This window comes from Coffea eugenioides, chromosome 8 (genome assembly GCF_003713205.1).
Source record: "Coffea eugenioides isolate CCC68of chromosome 8, Ceug_1.0, whole genome shotgun sequence".
Taxonomy (NCBI): domain Eukaryota; kingdom Viridiplantae; phylum Streptophyta; class Magnoliopsida; order Gentianales; family Rubiaceae; genus Coffea; species Coffea eugenioides.
The window spans coordinates 19,980,907-20,005,076 of record NC_040042.1 but is presented as its reverse complement, the minus strand read 5'-3'; the positions used below and the strand labels follow the sequence as shown (position 1 = coordinate 20,005,076).

The 24,170-nt window shown below is 35.8% G+C and overlaps 1 protein-coding gene across 3 annotated transcripts; it reads left to right on the top strand.

Annotated features, from left to right (window-relative positions):
- The first annotated feature begins 3,739 nt into the window (after window positions 1-3,739).
- LOC113779265 (protein ACTIVITY OF BC1 COMPLEX KINASE 1, chloroplastic) lies at window positions 3,740-22,657 on the top strand. Of its 3 annotated transcripts, XM_027324805.1 has the most exons (14): window positions 3,740-4,251; window positions 4,734-4,940; window positions 6,382-6,471; window positions 6,558-6,704; window positions 7,435-7,599; window positions 13,257-13,397; window positions 13,478-13,657; window positions 16,833-17,028; window positions 17,815-17,942; window positions 19,296-19,367; window positions 21,549-21,661; window positions 21,779-21,926; window positions 22,013-22,082; window positions 22,203-22,657. In XM_027324805.1, exons 1-14 carry the CDS (start codon window positions 3,877-3,879, stop codon window positions 22,265-22,267), a joined length of 2,097 nt encoding a protein of 698 aa, XP_027180606.1. In that variant the 5' UTR covers window positions 3,740-3,876; the 3' UTR covers window positions 22,268-22,657. The 3 variants fall into 3 exon arrangements, with proteins under 3 accessions (XP_027180606.1, XP_027180607.1, XP_027180608.1); XM_027324806.1 differs by lacking the exon at window positions 6,558-6,704 and having other exon boundaries at window positions 3,741-4,251; XM_027324807.1 differs by lacking the exons at window positions 3,740-4,251; window positions 4,734-4,940 and adding an exon at window positions 4,983-5,057.
- The last annotated feature ends 1,513 nt before the right edge of the window (window positions 22,658-24,170 follow it).

Genomic DNA, 24,170 nt, shown 5'->3' with positions numbered 1-24,170 from the left:
GTGAATAATAAACTAAAAACTCGTCAACTATCTATTATGTCAGGAGTCTCTCCAAAATTATAAAGGAAATATAGAAAAATAAAAATTCGGAGAATGTGAATTTCATCTGTCGAGATACTGTTTTTTTGGAGCCAAGTTGTAATACTCAGTATTTTTATAGATCTGACAAAGGAAAGTTTGTAAAAAAACCAATGGGCCTTAAAACTGTTAAAAGTTCTTTGTGGGTGGAGGTCAGGTTCGACCCTTATCTCCATCACTTACACTAATATTGGCTTCTCTAAATCCAATGAGTGTATATTGCACTTGTTGATATGATGATAGTTCAGTTCTCATCAATTTTCTTGATTCAAAGGATCCGTCACTTATAGGTAGTGGTAAGTGTAGTAATAGTTCAATTTGACCAAAAAAAAAAAAGATGAAAGTTTGTACAGGAAACACAAATAGTTGCTTAACTCTATAGCAATAACTCTATATTAGGGTTTTATTTTTTTGGGGTAATTAGTATTTCAGTATCTGCCCCATTTGAGCCATTTATTGCACCATATGGTTACTAGTAGCAACCGGTGCTCAGTGTCAAAATCAATTGGCCATTAGTGGAACAGTTCAAGAGCTTATTAATGTTATTGGAAGCCATCTATTGCACCATGTGGTTACTGGTTACTAGTAGCAACCGGAGGTGCCATTGGTCTAAAACTATGTGTGATAAAGAATTTGAGTTTTTATCTCAAAATTAATTGACCATGAGTGGAATAGTTCGAGATCTTATTAATGTTATTGGAAATTCTTAAAATATTGAGGCAGGATATTTAGTTCATTAACACCCCATTAGATGTGACTTGACAAATGGACTTAAGCCAATATAGAAAGAACCAAATCGCCGGTGAAACTATAAACGAGGGTTATATTACCCTCTTTATAGTTGCGTTTGTTTGTTAGGTTTTGCATTCGTCTATTACCCGTTTATAGTTGAGTTTGTTGCTTTGGCCATACACTTTTCCTTTTGCCTAAATTTGAGTTTCACTTTTGCATTGTCTCTTTCATGTTTTGGGAGACTAGGAAGTTTGTTCTAATCTTTGTGTTCTTCTTCGTCATAGTGGAATTTGCTCACCTCCTCCCTTGGATGTAAGTCTAATTGACCAAACCACATAAATCTTTGTATCATTGTCTTTTATTATTTTTCTCCACATTTTATACAGCCTTCGTTATTACTTTTGTGGATTGTCAAATCAACTTTTCCGAATTACCTGTGGCCGAATCCTAACAAATTGTTATTAGAACAGTTATCCCGAGCTAAGTTTTTTGACAATCGTTGTGACAATAATGACAACCTCTATTGAAAAATTTAAACAAAGTGTCAATTTTGGTTTGTGGCAGTTTAAGATGAAAGCGCGCTTTCTCATCCAAGACAGAGTGGAAGTAGTGCTGCTCAAAAAGGAGAAAAATATAGAAACAATTACAGATGAGCAATTCGAAGAAAGGATAATAAGACTCTCTCGGTAATTATTCTAACCCCTCTCTGATGAGGTTTTGCATGAAGTTGCTCAAGAAAAGACAACCAGAGACTTGTGCGATATATTGGAGCTTTTGTACATGGGGTTTTGTGTGAAGTTACTTAAGAAAAGATAACCAAAGACTAGTAAGATTTTTTGGAGCTTTTGTACATGAAGAAGACGACGGTGAATTGGCTCTACTTTAAGCAAAGTTTATATATGTTTCATATGTCTAATCTTTTTTTCTCTATAATTTTTATAATTTTGCATCTTAATAAATTTGATTTCATTATTATAAATTTGGCAAATATAGACATTACAATTATGGATGAGGATTAAGCTCTGTTATTGTTGTGGTCTCTACCCTAGTCATTTAAGCATTTTAGAGAAACAATGCTTTATGGTAAAGATTTAATTTCTGTGTTTCTTACACAGAAATTAGGTTTATCCTTAATCTAAAAAACATATTAAGAAGGATATTATTGGGAAAACTAGAGAGAGTCAAACAGATGCCTTGTTTTTTCGGGGTAGTTCCACGCATAAAAATTCGGTGTGCAAATATTGTTGCAAAAAGCACCATTTAATCTCTAAATGCATTAAATTGAAGAAGAAAGAAAAGCATAAAGAGAAAAGTGATTTGAGAAACTGCTGAGGCTAGTATTGTGGCTGATGAGGGTGATGGAACTATTCTTTTTCTTTTTTTTTTTTTTCAAATGAGCTATACCATTAATCTCGAATGGCCATATGAAACTATTATCTTAGCAAGTGAAAATAATTTAAGGTCAAACAATGAGTAGCTTTTAGATTCGATTGTTCGTATCATGTGCCTATTAGGGATTAGTTTTTAACATATGAATCAAGTGAAGGTGGAGCTGTTTTAACTGCCAAGAATGCTGTCTGTAAAGTTGTTGATAACAGTTCAAATTAAAATGCATGACAGTACCATTAGGATGCTCATTGGTGCTAGATATATTCCACATTTGAAGAAAAATCTCATCTTTGGGCACCTTTGAGTTTATAGAAATGCATTTTTACCGCTTAAACCATAAAATATATATTTTCACTAGAAACCTATTTAATTAGCTATAAAAGTAGTTAAAACACACCAAAACTAACTAATAAAGCACACTTAAAACACGTAAAATATCTACTTATCACTACATCTCTTTCCATTAATATAATTATAACCCTATATTCCGGAAATATCAGCAACAATAGCAGTTTTACTACATGTTCTAATGCACTTACTGCAGTTTTCATTTACTAAAGACAACTTTATCTTATTAGTATGTACTTCTAATTACTTGTAACTAGGCTTATCTCATGCTCAGTAACTTTTAGTGATGTTTAAGTATGCTGTTAATTAGCTGATTATTCAATGATATTTTTTTTGTATATGATTGGTGCTGATAACATAAACAGTTATGTTACCCCTATAAATAACTGTTCATATTACTAATAGAGAGTTTTAAAAGTGACGTGTATTCTTTATAAACTTTGCTGCAAGAACCTGGATATCTAGTCATTTAACTAGCTGTTAGTATCCATCGTTGTTTCATGTATTGTTGATAAATTTCATTCAATTACACTTACACCCCTTGAATTTTGCTAATTCTAAATAGCTTTTCATATTTTGTCATTTCTCTGTTAATACAACTTGGCAAGTAGCATGAAGAGCAAATCTGGTACAAATTTCTCAACTCACTCCTTAAAAAAAATTTTTAATGGTAACTTTTCTGGCATGGACTGAATCTGCAACACAAACCTTAAGTTCAAGGGTGGTAAGTGCTATTTTCTAAATTATAAGGGCGGTGAGTGATGGTGTCAGAAACCTCAGGGAGGTTTCTGCAATTATCCCTTTTTTATATTATTAATAAAATTTAAGGTTTGACGGTCCTTCCCGTACACGGTTTGCCAATTAAAGAAATAGATTGTTGCTCCAAATGAAAAACCTACAAGAATCTTCCTAAAACCATTGAGTTTGTTTGGACAACAAGAATTTGGAATAAAAATTTCAGATTTTGTTTTGCTTGTATCATACACACAATTTTCAATCACCTTTTTATCTCACATACATCACATCACAAAAAGTGCTACAATAACTAGATCAAATAAATCATCCAAATAAATTCTTTTCCAAACAAACTCAATGGTATCTGTTACCCCCTATTTCCCCCTTCCATTCCCCCTCAATCGACTCAAGTCGTTAATACACAAACAAACAAGCAAGCACACAACTTAAATGGCTTCCAACGACCAAAACCATCCCAGAGCCACGCAAGTTTTTTCATCATTATCCACAAAAAAAAAAAAAGACACACACACACACAATCATTCGGCTACTTTCCTCCTTTGATGTAATTCATTATCCAAGCCACCTTCGAAAATGGAGCTGACCGTTTCCACAAACCATCCTAACAACAATTTCCTTTCTCCGAGGTGGAATTCCAATCCAATCCGACAAACAATCAACAAAAGTCTCCACTTTTCTCAGCCGATTCAGAAGAAGCTCCGCCGCCGGATATCAAATTTGGCGGCGGCGAATAACACAGGCTATAGAACTGGTAGTAATAGCAAAAGTGATAAAATCAACAATAATACTTTGGCAACAACAAGAACTTCGTCGGCGGAGACCGAGACGGTTGCAATGGCTGCCGGAAATGGAAAGCCTAGTAGTGCTGGTAACGGGAATACGGCCTTGGAGCAGCTTGATTTTGAGCGCGGCGTTTGCATTCCGTTTCGCAAGTACTCTCCCCAAACAGTACGAAGATTTACTTTGTATTGTTGATTTTTATTTGTTCCGGTTTTCTGGAAATTGGAGTGTACTTTTGATAACCATTTTCAATGCTTGGAATATGCGCAAATTCACACTATGTAGTTTTGCTTTTCTTTTAATTTGGTTTCATATCTTGTGGAAATTAATGAAAGAACGTACTACTTGATAATGGATAGCTCAGGATAACACCTTTTTCAATACCATCAAAGAGTATCATTGTCAGTAATTTTCTCTGTTTTGGTTTTCGTGGGTTTTTGTTTGATTTTTTTTTTACTGTAGTTTATTACCATCAGTCAACCGTTTTAAGATTAGTATTGGATTTCTAGCTTATTGCAAGTTTCTAGCGGTAAATATGGTGTGAATCATGCTTTTATAGTTGCCGGCTTCTTCTGTTTAATATACTGGTCGTATGTATTAATTTCGCCTATGATCCTGGTCTGCGATGTAATGGTTGTGTGGTCGTTCAGGTGAGGGATAAGGTATTGGAGTCAAGAGGCGCAATATTGTCACTCATTGGTCGCGGGGTGGAGATAGTATGGAAGTTAGGCCTTTATTGGTCTACATTAGTGTATGATTATTTCGTTGGTCGTGATGAAGAAGTGGTTCCATTTCGCGCCAGCCAGCTAAGAAATCTTCTCTGTGATCTCGGACCTTCTTTTATCAAAGCTGGACAGGTTTGTTTTGCTTTATTTTAATAGATGATTTACTTGCTTTCTTATGCCTGCAGAGTTCTTGGTGTATTCATCCTGCATGAGTCGGGGATTACTTGCTTAAACTGCTCATATAATCTGGTATTTCTTTTTCTCTAGATCAGCTGGTCAATATAAGCAGAAAATATGAATTGAGAAAAATGAGAGAATTCCTAGATATTATTGATCTCTTATTTGTCAAAGTTCAAAAATGTGAAAGTGAACTCATCTTGATAAGTAGTGGCAAAGGACTTTTTGAAGTCTGAGCTCATCTTGATCAAGTTTTGTATGTTCCTGATTTTTAGAAGGACGAAGTAGATGGAAACTAATGAAAGGCTGCACTTGGAGTGGATAATTGATGGTACTTTACTAAATGAAATGCTTATGTTGCTTTGGACTGTTGAATGTTGCGTCTTGTTTGTCACTATAGTTACCAGCAAGCTAAACATAATCTTCTATTGACATTTTGCTGGGGAACGTGAGAGATGTATTTATTTTTTCTCTCATCTTGTATGTTGTTGCTTGAAAGATAATCTTGGATGAAGTTAAAAGGAGTAGATTGTAACCACCACATGCATGGAGACATCAGGAGAGAAAAGAAAAGAAGGAATTTGCTTTAACTTTCTTTTCTGTGTTTGAGAGTTTTGAGGACGAAAAGAGAAAAGATTTAATTCTTTGTTTGATGGACAAAATGGCATTGCCAAAATTTTAACTTTACAAAACCAACCTCTCTTCATTTCTTCCACTTGTGGGAAGAAAAGGAAGGAAAGAAACAGAGAGCAGTTAGTGGGAAGAAATAGAGAGTAGTCACACTTTCTCCCCAATCTACTATTTTTTCTCCAATTTAAACTCATTAATGAGAGAGTACTCAAATTTTTTCCCCAATCTTCTATTTCTCTCCCTTTCCTCCCGCCGAAATGAAGGGTTTAAGAAACCATCATTAGTTGCTAATTTCATTCATTGTTTTTGGGTACCAGCACACATCACATGACCCTTAGCCTGATTCAAAGGTTAAACTAGCCATACTCAATCTGTTTTTCTTTTTGACTGTTGCCCATGGTATAAATCTTGTAGTTAAATTTTTATTCAGGTGGCTTAGAATATATAAGACGGCTGGTGTTATGTTTTATTGTTTTCCCACTCTTTTGCCTTCAGATGAATGGATGAGAATAACACGTTAGATTTCAGGATTTGTCGTGTTTGGATTTTAACACGTTTTAAATTTGGCCTCAAAGAATACGGCATAAGCTATGTGATTGATGGATTTCTGACTGCTTTGAGTTTGAGACGCACTTGCATTGAATATTTGAGATTTTTGCTATTCAAGTTGTAACACTGAATTATTATTCTGGAATGAAATGCAACCTTCATTTATTTGTCCAATGTATTTTTAGTTGATATTCTTTGTTTATCTATATTCAAACAGGTCCTTGCAAACAGGCCTGATATAATTCGAGAAGATTACATGAATGAACTTTGCATTCTTCAAGATGATGTTCCTCCTTTTCCCGACCAGGTATGTGCTTTGTGATTTCTTCCCGTACTTGGTGAATTTGGAACAATCCTTTTTCTTTGAGCTGCATGTCATTGAAAATGATTTAGGTTGCTTTTAACATCATAGAAGAGGAATTAGGTCAACCTCTTGAAGCTGTTTTCAGCAAAATTTCATCAGAGACTATAGCAGCAGCTAGTTTGGGTCAGGTTTACCGAGCTACTTTGTGTGCCTCCGGAGAGGATGTTGCAATTAAGGTTCTCTGATATTCCTCCTGATTCTTGAAATTTATCTATGTTCTTACATCTTTCAGTTTCTCTTTTGGTTTACATTAGACATGCCAGCTTTTAGTTTTATCTGATAGCATGAAACTTGTTCCAACTCCATTTTGAGAGGCTGTGCTTGTAGGTTTTCTTATTACTTACTCTGACATATGATTTCTTATAAGACGGTAGCTGAGATTGATCCATTTTTTATTTTTGGTCATCCTCCCATTGGTGGTAGTGTTGAAGTTCTTAATCGTATTAACAGTTATTAGTCCAGAGTGTAAGATATGATCACATGCTGGAAAAGTTCAGAAGTTACCAATAGTGACCGTCATTGTATACTGATTGTGTATACATATGCTTGTTGATGTTTATTTCACACTTTATAATTGGATTTGGCAGTAGCTTGTTTAGATTTGATTGTTTTTCTCATTTTCTGATTTCTTAAAATTAGCTCATGTTCTACAATCCTCATGAATCAGTTTGTTGAATGTATCTTTTTGTTTATTCTTAAGTGGTTTTTATATGTCCTTTGCCAATTTAGCATGCCGTCTTTACCTTTTCTTATTGTCATGTATTTGTAGTACATGATGTCTTGCTTTCCCCACTTGATGCTTTACGGTTGACTTGTGCACCTTGTACTGATGTGATTGAAGATGAAATTGCCCAATACCTGCAGTTAGGACGGCAGTCTAATGGTATGTCATTACTGTTCTTGTAGGTGCAAAGACCTGAGATAGAGCCTATTATATATCGAGATCTTTTCCTTTTCCGGACCCTGGCATCATTCTTGAATGGCATCAGTTTACAAAAGCTGGGTTGCAATGCAGAGCTTATAGTTGATGAATTTGGCGAGAAGCTTCTGGAGGAGCTTGATTACACTTTGGTATTTTTGCAGAACTCTCTCGGCTTGACACCAAAAAATAAGAAGAATATGGCTTTTAGATAGAATAAAAGCATTGTATATTTGATGATTTTAGGCATTGGGAGGTTAATATTTTCTAGAGGTGTAAAATGGTTACAATCTTCTTCTACAACTTTTACCTCCCTCCACGATATTTAAGACATTGTCCACCACACTTTGCCCCCAGGAAAAACCAATAAAAAAAAAAGAACAAGAAAGATAAAACAAAGAAAAGAAGTGACGTGATGAAAGATTTGTGAGACTTGCAGACTTGGGATGTAACAAATTGCACTTGAAGTAGCAGTGTTTTTCATGTGAAACTAACGGTAGAAGCTAAAGTAAATTTTGCATAAATCGTTGCATTTTACTGTTCAAAGTTTTGTTTGCTTTTCAACTTGTCTTCCTGGTGTGGACTTCATAGTTTTTAGATTAGTCTTGTGTTTCAATTTCGCAACCATTACAAAACTAGTCTTATTTGTTTAGGTTGTCCATTAAGTTAGTGAATTAAGTTATCTATGGATACAGAGATGAATGAAATTTTCATTAAGCACCTTAACAAATAGACATGACATGCGAAATTCTTCTGACATATTTCATCCTTAGTTTTTTTTTTTATTTTAATCATTGCTCTTTTGATTTGGAGCTTAAAAAAGAGTACTTAATGAACAAAAAGAAGAACTGAATTGTTCTGTCATATCTTTTGTTCTGGACTCTGTACAACATTTATACAAATGGAATTTGACTTTTGTCAATTCCATGAAATCTGTAATTTCCTAAAAATTAGGAGCTAATTTATTCTATCCTAAAATACATTAGGAGTAAATTATTCTATCCTAAAATAGAGCAGAAATCATGGGATATAGCAGAAATCATGGGATATACATAGAAAAAGATATTCTAGATCTCAACACTCCCCCTCAAGATGGTGAATAGATATTTTCCATTCCCATCTTGCATGTAATGTCTTCAAAGTTGGAAGTTGGCATTCCCTTAGTTAAGACATCTGCCAATTGATTATTTGATGCTACATATGGAGTGCAAATCATGCCACTGTCCAGCTTTTCTTTAATAAAATGTCTATCAACTTCGATGTGCTTTGTGCGATCATGTTGCACTGGATTGTGTGCAATGTTGATGGCAGACTTGTTGTCGCAATAGAGTTTCATAGGTCCTTCCCACTTGATTTTAAGATCATCAAGTATTATTTTGAGCCATAGCAATTCACAAACTCCATGAGCCATAGCTCTAAACTCTGCTTCCGCACTTGATCTTGCAACAACCGATTGCTTCTTACTCCGCCATGTCACTAGGTTCCCACCAAGAAATGTACAATATCCTGAAGTTGATCTACGATCTACAACAGAACCTGCATAATCAGCATCAGTATATGCCTCTATGAGCAATCCTTCATTTTTCTTGAACAAAATTCCTCTACCTGGTGTCCCTTTGAGGTAGGATAGAATTCTATTGACAGCCTGCAAGTGTTTCTCTCTTGGATCATGCATAAATTGGCTTACTACACTTACAGCAAATGCTATGTCCGGCCTTGTATGGGACAAGTATATCAGTTTCCCAACCAACCGCTGATATCTTCCCTTATCTACTGTGCTATCCTCAATGCCTAAAAAATACTTCAGCCTCCCTAGTTCTTTAATTTCAAACTCCTTTGCTAAGCACTTTTTGAGTGTTTCTCTTTCAATTGGATCATTCCCGGTGATGATGATGTCATCTACATATACAAGTAGAGCTGTAACACCTCCTTTTGAATATTTTATGAACAAAGTATGATCTCCTTGACTTTGTTTGTATTGCATTGCTAGCATCACTTTAGTAAATCTTCCGAACCAAGCCCTTGGCGATTGTTTTAATCCATATAAAGCTTTCTTTAACCTGCACACTTTCTTTTCAAAAAACATTTCATTGAAACCCGGTGGGGGTTCCATGTACACCTCTTCTTCTAAATCCCCATGTAAGAATGCATTCTTAACATCAAATTGCTGTAAACACCAACCAAAGTTAGCGGCTAAAGACAAAAGAACACGCACAGTATTCATTTTTGCAACGGGTGCAAAGGTCTCTTGGTAATCTATCCCATATGTCTGTGTATATCCTTTTGCAACCAACCGAGCTTTATGCCTTTCTAATGAACCATCAGCTCTATATTTCAAAGTAAACACCCATTTACACCCCACTGTTTTCTTTCCTTTGGGCAGGTTTACAATTTCCCAAGTCTTATTTCTCTCTAGGGCATTCATTTCCTCTTTCATAGCATGTAACCAGTTCTTATTTCTAAGTGCCTCTTGTAGTGTTTGTGGGATTGAAATGGAGTTGATGGTGGTAAGGAAAGTTTTATGTTGTGGAGAGAGTCTATGGAAAGACACGAAATTTGAGATTGGGTGCTTAGTGCATTCTCGTGTTCCTTTTCGAACAGCAATAGGCAGGTCTAAATCAATAAATTCACAAGGAGCAGAGTCAGATTGAACACACAAAGGAACAGAATTTTCAGTACCTGATTGTGGTTCAGATTCTTGGATTTGCACAGGTTCAGAAATATGAACTTTCTTCCTTGAGTAGACCTTGAGTGGTGTAGTTGGATTTAAACCAGATTTTCCCTCAGCTGCAAGATCAGGTTCAATTTCTTTACTGGCATGTTCAACTTCAAATTCAGGTTCAGGTTCACTGCTAGTATGTTCTCCTTTAGAATTTGGTGTATGGTCAGGCTTGAAAGACTTTAAGTTTAGTGTAGGACTTTGAAGATCAAGGAGAAATTCCTTATCTTCCCAAGAACTCTCCCCCTGGGGATGAGGATTGTTACTTTGAGAATAAGGTTCATTTTCAACAAATGTGACATCCATGGAGGTAAAAAATTTTTTTGAAGGAGGATGATAACACTTATATCCTTTCTTTGTGTTTGAGTATCCCACAAAAATACATTTTAAAGCTCTTGGATCAAGTTTCCCTCTTTGGTGTGCATGAACATGTACAAAAGCAATACAACCAAACACTTTTGGTGACAATGTGCAAGAGACATTAAAATCAGGGTAAAAAACAGAAAGAGCAGCAATGGGACTTTGATTATTTAGTACTTTTGAAGGTACTCTATTTATCAAATGTGCAGCAGTTAAAACAGCCTCCCCCCAAAAAGTTTTTGGAACTTTATGTTGAAACAAAATTGCTCGAGTCACATTGAGTAAATGTCTATTTTTTCGTTCAGCAATCCCATTTTGTTGGGGTGTATCTACACAAGATGACTCATGTATTATACCCTCTTTTTGGAAAAAAGATGAGAGAATTTGATTAAAATAGTCTCTTGCATTATCAGATCTTACTCTTTTAATCAAACTTCCAAATTGTGTACAAATCATTTTATGAAACATTGGAAAAATACTGCTTACTTCTGATTTTTCTTTCATAAGAAATAACCAAGTAGTTCTAGTACAATCATCAATGAATGTGACAAACCATTTTGCTCCAGAAATACTAGAAATTCTACAAGGCCCCCAAATATCAGTATGTATCAAAGAGAAAGGTCTAGTAGATCTTGTATTACTCAATGGAAATGATAGTCTATGATGCTTAGCAATTTCACATGTATCACAATGAAAACTACTAACATCTTCATTCTTGAAAAGTGAAGGAAACATGCTTTTAAGTAGAATAAAAGATGGATGACCAAGACGGAAATGATGAAGCCAAATTTCAGATTTATTATTTGAGGAGCAGGTGAGGGATAACTGATTTTTGTTCTCCTTGTTGCCACTCATCTCCTCAAGGTAATAAAGCCCATCATTCACCTTAGCAAGTCCAATCGTCCTCCCCGTAACCAAATCCTGAAAAACACAGTGAGTAGAATAGAAAATTACTCTACAGTTCAGATCTTTGGTAATTTGATGGATGGATATGAGATTGGAGGACAATTTTGGGACATGCAACACATTATTTAGGGACAAAGAATTTGATAGATTTACTGTCCCTTGGCCTGCAACAGTTATAGGAGATCCATCCGCAACAGTAATTTTTCTATTTCCAGGACATGGGTTGTATGTTCTAAATCTGATTGGGCTGTGAGTCATATGGTCAGTAGCTCCTGAGTCGATGACCCAAGAGCCTAGAGAAGACATGCTTGAGACACTTAAAGCATAAGAGTTAAGGTACTTACCTGATTGAGCCAATGAACACGTACTAGAGGACTTTTCAAGGGAATTTAGGAGGTTTCTTAGCTTTTCGATTTCTTCTTTCTTGAATTCTCCCATACCAGCCTGGTTGGATTTTTCTTGTGTTTGGTCTTCTCCAGCAGTTAAGTGGACTTTTCCCCCTTTGAATCCTCCTTTACGACTAAGGACTTGTTCCTTCCCATGGAGTTTGAAGCAATCATCTCGCGTATGGCGTGATTTTTTGCAGTACGTGCACCAAATTGTGTCTTTATTTGACTTTGTAGAAATCATTGCTGAGCCTTCTAATGTTTTAGGCTCTAACATGACTTCTCGCCTATTCTCTTCAGCTCGAATCAATGATATTGTCTCATTCAGAGATGATAATCTTTCCTTCCCCAATATCTGGATTCTGACCTGATCAAATTCCACATTCAGACCTGCAAGGAAGTCATAAACTCTATCCTTTTCGATAAAGTTTTTCAAGGTGGCTGCATCTTCACTACACACCATCTGAACACACCGATATTGGTCCAGTTCCTGCCATAGATTTTGCAGAAGGTTGGCATATTGAGTAACAGAAAGGTTGCCCTGTTTAGTGGCTGAGATCTTTGTTTTGATCTCATAGATTAGGGCAGCATCTCCTGCCTTTGAATAGGTCTGTCGAATAGTAGTCCATATATCTTGAGCTGTTGGTAGGAACATGCAAGTATCACTTATTTCAGGTAACATGGAGTTCCACAGCCATGACATGACCATAGAATCCTCTTCATCCCAAGCAGCGAATTTAGGATCTCTCTTTTTCGGTCCAGTTCCATGCAAGTGGCTGATTTTGCCCTTTCCTTTGAGAAATGTTTGAACAAATTGTGACCACTTGAAATAGTTTTTCCCGTTGAGCCTGTAGGCTGCCTGGATACTCTGCAAATCCCCTGTTTGTGGAATATTTGAGGTCTCTTCTGATTTGGTATTGGAGTGGATTTCTGATGTTTCAGTTTCAGACATGGTGGAGGTTTCAAAGAAAAATTGGCAATGAAGGCCTAATGAAAAAAAAATCAGCAATGAAGGCTGGAAATTGCACTTGGCAATAAAGACTTGAAAAGAGGAAAGCACTCAGCAATGAAGGCTGACAAGAAGAGGTCCCAAGAGCAAAAGCTCTGATACCATGAACAAAAAGAAGAACTGAATTGTTCTGTCATATCTTTTGTTCTGGACTCTGTACAACATTTATACAAATGGAATTTGACTTTTGTCAATTCCATGAAATCTGTAATTTCCTAAAAATTAGGAGCTAATTTATTCTATCCTAAAATACATTAGGAGTAAATTATTCTATCCTAAAATAGAGCAGAAATCATGGGATATAGCAGAAATCATGGGATATACATAGAAAAAGATATTCTAGATTTTCAACACTTAATCATATTCAACTCCATGTCAGATTTGATTTCTTTGGATTCTTTTCAAGTGGTTTTACTTTCTTCCTTCCAGGAGGCTCGCAATATTGAAGATTTCCTAGAAAACTTTAAAGATGATCCCACTGTTAAAATTCCCGGGGTTTACCGACAGCTTTCTGGTTCACATGTCTTGGTAATGGAATGGATTGATGGGATCCGATGCACTGATCCACAGGTTTGATTGCAAATCCTTTGCAGATGTATGTTATGTTACTGTTCTTTAGAGGCTTCTTAGATATATTCAATGTTATGCAGGCTATCAAGGAGGCGGGAATTGACATAGATGGATTCTTGACTGTTGGAGTAAGTGCTGCCTTGAGACAGTTGCTGGAGTTTGGTCTATTCCATGGTGATCCACACCCAGGAAATGTTTTTGCTTTGCGTGATGGACGTATAGCATATGTCGATTTTGGGAATGTTGCTGTGCTTAGTCAGGTAATATACATATATTCTTCTGCATCTGCTTGAAATAAGAAGATGATATATGTTCTCCTGATATCAAGTAAAATGAATTGTATCACGCCTCTTTCTTCCTTTTCCAAGCATGAAAAGCATGACTTGCTATATTCAGACCGTTTAATAGCAATATGTCATCTTCAATATTGATCAACTTTCTGGTGTCTCGTAGGAATCTGAGGTGGTCTACCATTATGAATTGGATGTGGTCTACAATTGTGAAATGGATGTGGCTCTTTTGTAAAGTTTTATGTCCTTCTGTATCATTTTGCACCTTCTGTATCATTTTGCACTGTGTCCCATTACCTTTTCTTCTCAGTTCTATATCAAGTTTTGATATGGAAAAGGAATAACTCATCTATATCATCTGATGCATCTAAGATCCTTGGAAATAGTTACAACATTTCTTCCAGTTTCTTTCTTATCTCTTCTTTTCCTGGCTGCCCTCCTCTTCCCTTATTCTCACATCTTATTGCTTTGTTAAAAAGTCAAAATATTTTAATGTCCTTCTGTCTTTATATGTTGGAGTGTTTCTTTGACATAGATAAATGTTTTCAGTGAACTTCTCAGCCATTCCTCCAGTGTGCAATAATAGATGCCACTGGCTACAGTTTGCAATTTAAGCCAAGTAAATGATGTAACCAACAAATGATTAATGAAAGCAAATTGGTTTTTAGTGTTCATGAGTTTTGCACACTAAGCAGCCTACCTGGGAGCTCATAGAAGTTAAGGTTTCCTGGGTTTTTCTCTATAAAAGATTGGTAATTTTGCTTTTTTTTAAAGGCTTTTGACTTCAGGTATCTTGCTTTTTGTTTACAGTGTATAGAATCATTTTAGATATCTTTTGTGCAAATTGGATCAATATCAGAGGTAGAAAGTTATATTTATTTTAAGAGTCAATGGTCATCAGGGTAGCAAAGGTTTTGCTTGTTAAAAGGTTTACTCATCTCCCTCAAGGATAGGTTGAGTTTACCTTCAATATTCTGGATGCTCCATGCCCTAAGCATTTTTATGCATAATGCAGATCATCACTTAGAATCAGCCTCCACAATAAAGTCTGAATAATTAAGATGTGTACACTTTGTTTGAGCATGAGCCAACAGTAGCTGAGATGGCCACTTTCCAACTTTGAAATTTTGTATTTTCTGTGGCAACAAATTCTAGTTATTATCATGCAACCACGAGAACCACTTAGTACGCCACCAGCCCCACTGGTTATTGGTGGTTTCATGAGCACAGATCCTTATTGATTTGAAAGTGTTTGGATTTGGAGATTTTGAACTTACTGTGGACACCACATAAAGCCTTCAAGGAGTAACTCCTCCCAACTACTGAAATCGCATGGTTATTATGATTGGTTGTAGGAAAGAATTTAGATTGTGATGTCTCTTATGCTTAAGGTGTATTTTTGCGTCTTGAAGAGAAATCTTTTGCAGTTACATGGGGTTTCTGTGCACAAAAGGAATTTGATGCAAATGTGTTAGCTGTTGCCATAAAAGGAATGCTCAGGAAGTTTGACAAATCGGAGCTTATTTTCACACGTGCAAATGGCTCTTATGAATATTTTGTTCTCAGTAATGAGGTTTGCATCTGGGAGAGCTGTGATCTTAGACGGCTATAAGTCTTTGGCAAACCGATATTACTAGCTTTCTTGATATTCCTTCCAAATCTTCAGTCTTAGAAATGAAGTCCTTGAGCATTTTGAAATATCCATGACATGCAATTAATCTTGTGAGAACTATTGTAGCTTTCAATGGTCCTTTCCGACTGCCATATAATGGATGTTTCACTGAAATGATGTGGTGATCTTAACTGAAGATAATTACTGGAAAACCTATGTCTTGCATTATCACAAACAAATTACTTGGACTCTGACTTGGGGATAGCAGGAGCTTATGGCAGTCGGAAAGGACATTAAAAGCTGCAACCTGCATATTTGGAAATCAGCTTGAACTCACTGAAACTCAATATCAGTCAATATAATTAACTATTAAGTGGTTAAACATGCTATAACTTAGATATATTGTAATTTAATATATCTTTACACATTTTTGAAGATTTTTTTTTGGGGCTTGAAATTGTAATTTTAGGAGCTTCACCATACCTGCACCAGCATGACTTCCTAAATGATTTGAAATTACCATGTCAAACTAGCTGGTCCTTGCCTAGATTTTTTTTTTTTTTTTGGGTTCTTCAGCGGTGCTGATCTACTATGTTGTGAGTGCACAGCATCCTAACTTGCTTGATTAACCAAATAATACCATTTATGCATATATTTCTTTAGTGGTTCTACATGACTCTTATCATTAAGGTTTCATTACATGTTCCTTCTGGATTTCATTTTGACCAAAGGACGGAAATTACAGTGGTGGATCTATTGTGGTACTTAGTCTAAGAAAGTTTATCATAGAACCACAGGCAGTACCGAATGGTGTCATTGACAATTTTTATACGTATCTTTCTACTGATAGAACATTTTAAGATAAAGCTCTTTTTCTGGAGCGTCCCGTTACTTGAGCTTTTACTGTCTTATTCCATTGGTTAAAGGAGAGTATGCTTGTATAAGCTTTCTCCTTGTGAGAAAAAAGAGCACTTTCGGGAAATATATTGAGTTTCATCTTACAATTCTGTGAAAAATATCTCTCCCTTACATGCTTCTTTATCATTCCTGTATTTCTTGAATGTACAGATCAATTCTAATGCTAACCTATTATCATGTGACACAACAGCAAATCCAGCTCAATTGAGTTTAATCGAGCTCAATCACGTTCAATTGAGTTAAGCTCAGTTTTTTGGTAAATTTCATAATTATCTTACCTATAAATGTGATTTCGCGATAAATAATTTAAAATTATATTATAAATGCACTACTTGATATGGTTCATGAGTATCCGAGCTTTGGTTTCACCTAATCATACTAGATGTGAATACCTTATGAAGTAGCTCGAGCTTGACTCAAACTCGGCATTGACCAAGTTTGAGTCAAGCCTTTGACTAAGCTACTCGCAAGCCCAAGTTGAGTAGCTTGGTTAATTTACACCCCTATTTGTGTCATGTACAATTGTTCTCTGTAGAACTTTCATTCGTTTCATTGTTACCATTAGCTGAGCCTAGGGAGCTTTTTTCAATGCGTTATCCTTTTACTTTTTTCCAGCAAAACAAACAGATTTTGATAGATGCTGTCGTACATGCTGTAAATGAGGATTATGCTGAGATGGCAAACGATTTTACCAGGCTCGGTTTTCTGGCTAGTGGAACTGATGTATCCCCAATCATTCCAGCTCTTGAAGCAATTTGGCAGAATTCACTTGAAAAAGGACTTGCTGACTTCAATTTCAGAAGTGTGACAGGTATATCTTGTCTTCTATTCTGTCATGCCTTTGCGAATTGTCTCTTTGGATGTGACAAACATGCAATGAAGTACTGTTACTTTTGATGTGTACATTTCCCTGATTTGCCCACAAGATACTGTGTCAGAGTTTCAAAGGGGATTACAGGAAAGGGGCTTAAATTTATTGTTTCGATAAGTTTTATTGTATGAGACCAAGGATTCACCCAATTGCATTGGGCTACTGCTGCAGGATTAAGGTTCCTTCATTTTGAAAGGGCAAGCTTAAGCATGCATAACTCGTCCCTCATCTCTGCAGCAGCAGAAAATATTCTGCTAAACATCCTCTTGAATTGCATGCAGATCAACGTGGTTGACCTAAAGAAACATACTTCCCATAGAGTTCCAGGTCATGAGGTTTACTAGTTTCTGCTGTTAGTCTTGATTAAAATTTGTCATCTGATGGGCGAAGCAGATGCAAGATTCCTTTTCCTAATTTAGCCTGCAGCTGGCTAAATAACTGCAAAATTATTGGTCTACTGTACCTCAATTAACCTTTTTAAACTTTTCTATTTCAATGGAACCTGGAAAAGTAGCTATATGATTTGAAATTATACTCAAACTTAATGCAATAGCAAGAATCATGTAAAATATTTGGAAAGAGACAGTCCAACGGTGAGCGATATCAATGAGTCATCTTTCTTTTTAAATGTTTTAAGCATTCTGCTGTGGTGCTTTCTTTCCTGTTACACAAGTTTTTGAAAATGTGCTAACAAATTTCATACTAAAGAAGGTTTTGTTTCTGCAGGAAAATTTAATCAATTAGTTTATAATTATCCCATCAGAATTCCAGAGAGATTTTCCCTTGTTATCCGTTCTTTGTTGACACAAGAAGGCATCTGTTTGACACTGGAGCCAGATTTCAAATTTCTTGAGGTGAGGAATATTCCTTTTCATCTACCTATTTTTTCGTAATAGTTTATGCCCAATGTTCTTGCTTCCTGTGGTTTACCGAATGTTTAATTTGACTCTATCTGGTTTGGAAACCTACACTATATCTCCCTGTGGTTTCGACTAAATTGAAAATTGGACAAAAAGCATCCAATCTAACGGTTGTACGTGAAAAGTCAATATTGCCCCTGTATAAATGATTAAATCAGGAGAAATTTTCATCATTCTTGGACTCGCAAATTGAAGATGAGAGAGAGATAGAAAAAGAGTGGAAGCAAGAAAAACCCCTAAATTCGAAATTTCCAAATTCTTTCAAGAATCAGTGTAGAATTCTAGAAAAATAGGAAGTCGATCGCAAGGAAAATTCATCCTTGTGCTTGTACTGATATCTGAAATCCCTTAGCATTCCTCCGATTCAACGATTTTCACCTTAGCATTCCTTCTGCAATTTTAACCTTAGCATTCCTTAAACGATTTTCTAAGCTAACGATTCAATGATTTTCACTCGTAATCCCTTACTGTTTCAGCTTCGATCCGAGAGAGGAGAAGCATTTGGAGACTGATTTGGAGAATACGGGGATAAGGATTTGGAATCCTTCTTCTCTCTTTCTTCAGCTTTTAATCTCCATATAGGGGTACTTTCAGCAAGTGCAGGCATCATTTTCTCTTAAATATTATTTATTGCAAGTCTAGCTCTCACCAGAAGTGTGTAACCCTCATACTGTTAGATTGGATGCTTTCCATTCAATTTTCAATTCAGTCGAAATCACAGGGAGCTAGAGTGTAGGTTTCCAAACTAGAGGGAGTTAAATTGAACATTCGGCACACCACAAGGAGTTTTTTGGTATTCTACTTGAATAATTATGTCAAGTGGATGAGGAAGTATATTAGCTTAAAGATAGTCATGGCACGACATCCTTAATTTATTTTAAGTTGTATTACATCTGGTTGACAATATGTTATTTGTGCTTATAATAAAATAATAACAAATGTTATTTATCAAGTATATTTATGTTAATAACTGTGCTCACTCTGTATCTCATGGTGGAGAAGAAGTTTGATTTTTGCAAAACATGAATAAAATTTGTACTCATTGACACTTCAGTAACTAATATAATGTGCTTTTTAAGCTTTTGTACATTTGGTGGTATATAATTGTACCAAATCTGTATGGTTGTATTGTTTTATGACACATAATTCAACATTTAAGCCATTTACTTCTGTATATTTATTGAAAATGGGAAGAGACGAATGGAGCAGATCAATGCTTTATTTCATCATACTAGATGTATTTCTCAGAACTTGTCAAACTAGTAATTGAGGATTGTGTTGTGCCAGGTTGCCTATCCATATGTGGCAAAGCGCCTCTTGACTGATCCTAACCCTGCTTTACGTGAACGCCTTATTCAGGTTTGGTTTAACCTTTTACTGTATGTTACAGCCATCTTCTAATGCACATTATTATCTTTTCTTCTATTTGATTATTGAAAGACAAAAATCCCTTATATCCATCAATTGATGCATGACCTTATGGCTGTGGACTGATATCCCTGCTTAATTGTTCCCCATATCGTTCATGTTGTGAGCTGTTGAGACTGCATCCTGTGAAATTTAATTGCTAAGTTGCTTGATACAGATGTTACGAATTTATGTTTCACCAATTCTTGATGCTTTTCTATATCATGCGGTAACAATTACAGCTGGATGTATTATTTTGTGAAATTGCGCATCCCGCTTTGTGGTTTGTTTGTGGCTCTTCTTTATTATTAATTCTCCTTAGTGCTCTTTACTGGAAGAAGGGTTACTCTTTCGAGAATCATGAAGGGAAGGAAAGAAGAAAAGATTGCTTTGACTACTACCAATGGCGTATTTTGGACACCCCAGATAATACAGTTACTGTCTGGGAAAGAATGATCTGCAATATTTTCTCAAACACTCATTTTAGTCCTCAAATGAAACAGTTTAATCCTTATTTATGTATATACCACTTCATGTAATATCTTGTGACTTTTTTAACTTGACAAAACATACTTAATCATTGGCCTGCTAATTGTCATCCATTAATTCTCATGCCCTGCCACCTGCACCTAATTTGGGCCAATGCAAATCCCATTAAAGTTCATGTTTGTTCATATTTTTATAGCCACCAAGCTATCATGTCCATGAGTTCTCTTCACTTCAGCATCATAGAAACCTGTCAAGTAGTTCATCCACCTCTCCATCTGTCAATTCATCCTGCCACACCCATCTTAGCAATCTCTCTGAAGTCAAATATAAGAATTTTCTGGAATTCATTTAACCCTCTAATGTGTTTCTTGGAAGGCATGGTTTGATGTGTCAGATAGTGAAGTGTTTCAATGCTCTTGCCTACATGTGAGACAGTGTTAGTTACTTTGTTGGATCAGGAAGGTTGAAATGTTGTTTTAGGTCTGAAAGGGAAAACTTTGCATTCTGCTTTTGCTGCTGTATCTAAGTGTATATGATGCTTGTTCCCCAGGAATTGAAGTGAGGCACTGGGATTCTTGGATATATTGGGAAATGTTGTAACAACCTTGTGAAGTTTGAGTTAAGTAAGTTTGGATGGGAACTTTTATGGTAAAAACAAAAATAAGCTTCTCATTTAGAGGAAACCAGAGTTGGGTTCATTTGCTGGTAAATTAGCTTCTTAATGATGGTATTGGGTGATTTGCTGGGACTAATAGCTTTTCTTCTTGAGCAATGATGGGCCAAAATATAAGGGTTCGTACGATTTACCATACATAAATAGGAAATGCAGCAATTGCTGAAGAAAAAATAGATTAATGGTCGTAGTTTGTTCAATCTCAAAGTTGCATTGTGTTTCTTCTCCTGTCTCCTTGCAGGAAAACAGTGCCCTGGTTGGTTTCCTTTTGAATTTTGCTAGTACTAGTTTCTCTGTGTGAAATTTTTGAAGAGGCAGATCATTTGCTTTCTCTGTCTAGCTTACCAGTTGTCTTGTTCTTCTCACCAGTGTCCCTGGCATCATATGCTGGCTATGCTGACAGCTTCTTACTGATTTTTTTCAATTTTCTTTTTTGGGGAGAACAACTTTTATTCATTCACTTCATTTTCTGAGGAAGAATTTGTTCACCTGTTTAATATCAACTAAATTACTAGTTATGTACTGACTGTGACGATCCAAATTGTCACCCTGCAAATGCAAATGGAACAAGTGGCAGCAGAAAAACAGAAGTAAATATTGGCTGTGCTAGATTGAGTACATCATGTGAACTTATGACAATATGGGAAAGTTGCTATAGGTGGTGTTGTAGTTTTATGTGTTGCAATTATTGAATACATATTTTGAAAAATTCTCCCCTAGCATGGGTTGTTACCTTTCAGTGCCTGTTTTATCTTTGTTTTATTGCATTAGAAGTGATTAAAGTAATTTAAGTGGTGGCTCCAATGAAATATGTTGCTTGCAAAACATTGCTTATGGTTTGTGTATGTTTTGATTCTTTTGTTACATCCAATGCTGAGGTTGTATGGTGATTGATTATAGAATTCTGATGGACTGTAAAATAAATAATTTTCAAGCTTTCTTTTAAGTCTGCCCTTCCCCTCATATGTTAGGTCTTGTTTAAAGACGGTGTTTTCCAGTGGAAGCGTCTTGAGAATCTAATTGTTCTAGCAAAGGAGAATGTGGCAAAGATGAGCAGCAACCCAGCACTGCGAGGAGAGAGCAGGTTTATACCATTTTTTAGCTAAAGTGCCATTTGGTCTGTTTCTTCTCTTTAGTGCTGTAAATTAACAAGTAAACAGTTATCCTAAAATACTCCGTGTTTTGACATCTGTTTTCTCAGGCAAAGGTCCAAACAGTGGCGCATTGAAAGAAAGTTGGACCTTACAGACACAATAAAGGATGGAGCTAGACTTTTTCTCCTCGATGCGGGTATACGTAGACAGCTACTCCTTGCCCTAACTGAAGATTCCAAGCTTCACATTCAGGAGGTTTGTATTGGTTTTAGCATCAATGGATATCAATTTCTTCAGTTTTGTGATATTGCTTTAGTTTGACAATCATTCTTCGTTTGTAGCTTATTGATGTGTACAGATTGCTCGAGGACCAAATAGATATACCGTCTGTAGCTCTAGAAGTCGCACAAGGTAAATTTTCTTGACCTAAAATGGTTTGTGAATTTGGGTTTTGGATTCTGATGACGGAGGACTTCATCTTTTCTTAGAATCCTTCTTGAACTTGTTTCCTTGAATTTTGAACTCTTGCAGACTTACCATCTGTTGCTAGGGATGTTATGCTGTCCTGGAGTGCCTCTGTCTTGTCTGATAGGTAGTTTAGGCTACTAGCTTCCGTCTACCACAGTATATACCTATTCCCACTGAATGAAGTTAGGGCTTGGACTCCATAATTCGTAAGACGCCTTCTGTACGCTGTAAATATCCCCTTTTATGAGTTATGAGGACGTCCTATCTGCTCAGTGATTCTTAATGCCGCAAGAGTACCAATTAGTGCTCAACAGATGTTACAAAAGTCATATAGTGATAATAGATTTTGTGCAAGACATCAAGGTAGTTGGTAAATTATCTTGCACTGTCATCGCAAATACCTAAGTTCTTGCAATACTTTTAACAAAAAAGTACCTTCATCAATATGTTACAATGATGAATTGTTGACTGGCCTATGCTTGTCATTAAAATTACACTCTAGGCCATTCTTTTCTTTACTTTTTTCTTTCCCCTCTTCTCAAATTTATCGCAATATCCCTCGACATTAAATAGGTGGAAAATGAGTGCTTTCAAATTCCTGCATCATAGAGTTGAAAAATGAATTAACTAATTCGTCACTCAATTTGAGTTTAATTCAATAAAAGTTTATTTGCATTTGATTTGCAAGTTGCTTGACTTGATAAAAGTTAATTTGTTTTTTAACTTGATAAAATGAGTTACAATGACCTCATTATCTGCTTAGTGATTAATGATATTGTAGGAGTACCAATTAGTACTAGACAAATGTTACAAAAGTTATATAATGATAAAAGATTCTGTGCATGAGGTGAAGGTGGTTGGTAAATTGTCTTACACTTTCATCACGAATACCTACATTCTTGCAGGTTGCCAGCAATCATATGACATTTTTAACAAGTACCTTTAGTTACAATGATGAATTGTTGGCTGGCCTATGCTTCTTGTTAAAATGACACTCAAGGCCATTCTTCCCCCTTAAACACCGCCCATCCCCCCCCCCCCCGGGGCGCCTCCCCAAAAAAATTTCTTAAATTTATTGCAATATCCCTCAACATTAAATGGGTGGAAAATGAGTGCTCACAAATTCCTTCCTGATAGAGTTGAAGGACGAATTAACTAATTCATCACTCAAATTGAGTTTAATTCAGTAAAAAAGTTTATTTGAATTTGGTTGGCAAGTTGCTCTGCTCGATTAAAATTCATTCGTCTTTTAACCTAATAAAATAAGTTATAATGACTTCACTATCTGTTTAGTGATTATTGATATTATAGGAGTACCAATCAGTATTAGGTAGACGCTACAAATGTTATATAATGATAAAAGATTTTGTGCATGAGGTAATGGTTGGTAAATTATTTTACACTATCATCACAAATGCCTAAATTCTTGCAGTTTGCAAGCAATCATATGACATTTTCAACAAGAAGTACCTTCTGTATTTAACAATAATGAATTGTTGGCAGGCCTATACTTGTTCTTAAAATGATCCCCAAGACCATTCTTCCCCCCCACCCCCCTCCCCCCCTCCCTGATTCTCAAATTTATCGCAATATCCCTTGACATTAAATAGGTAGAAAATGAGTGCTCCCAAATTCCTTCATGTTAGAATTGAAAAATGAATTAACTTGTTACTTGAACTGAGTATAATTCAGTAAAAGTTCATTCGAGTTTGACTTGCAAGATAAAGGTTGATTTGTCTTTAGCAAAATAAATTAACAAGCCAAGCTTAAATTTAATTTAACTTGTTGAGACCCCAGGACTTAGAGGTTCTAGGTTCTAATCCCTCGTTTCTCTTGCTGCTTTTTAATTCTCACCCTCCCCCTATTTAAAAAAAATTAAACTCGTTAAAATAATTAAATAAGTTTGAATATTGAAATGTTCAACTTGATTAAACTTGTTTACACTCTTGTTCTGTGATGAATATCCCCAAAACATAATTATATTAGCAAGAGATTTGAGTAAACTTGCCATTTTCATTCTAGAACTTTTGA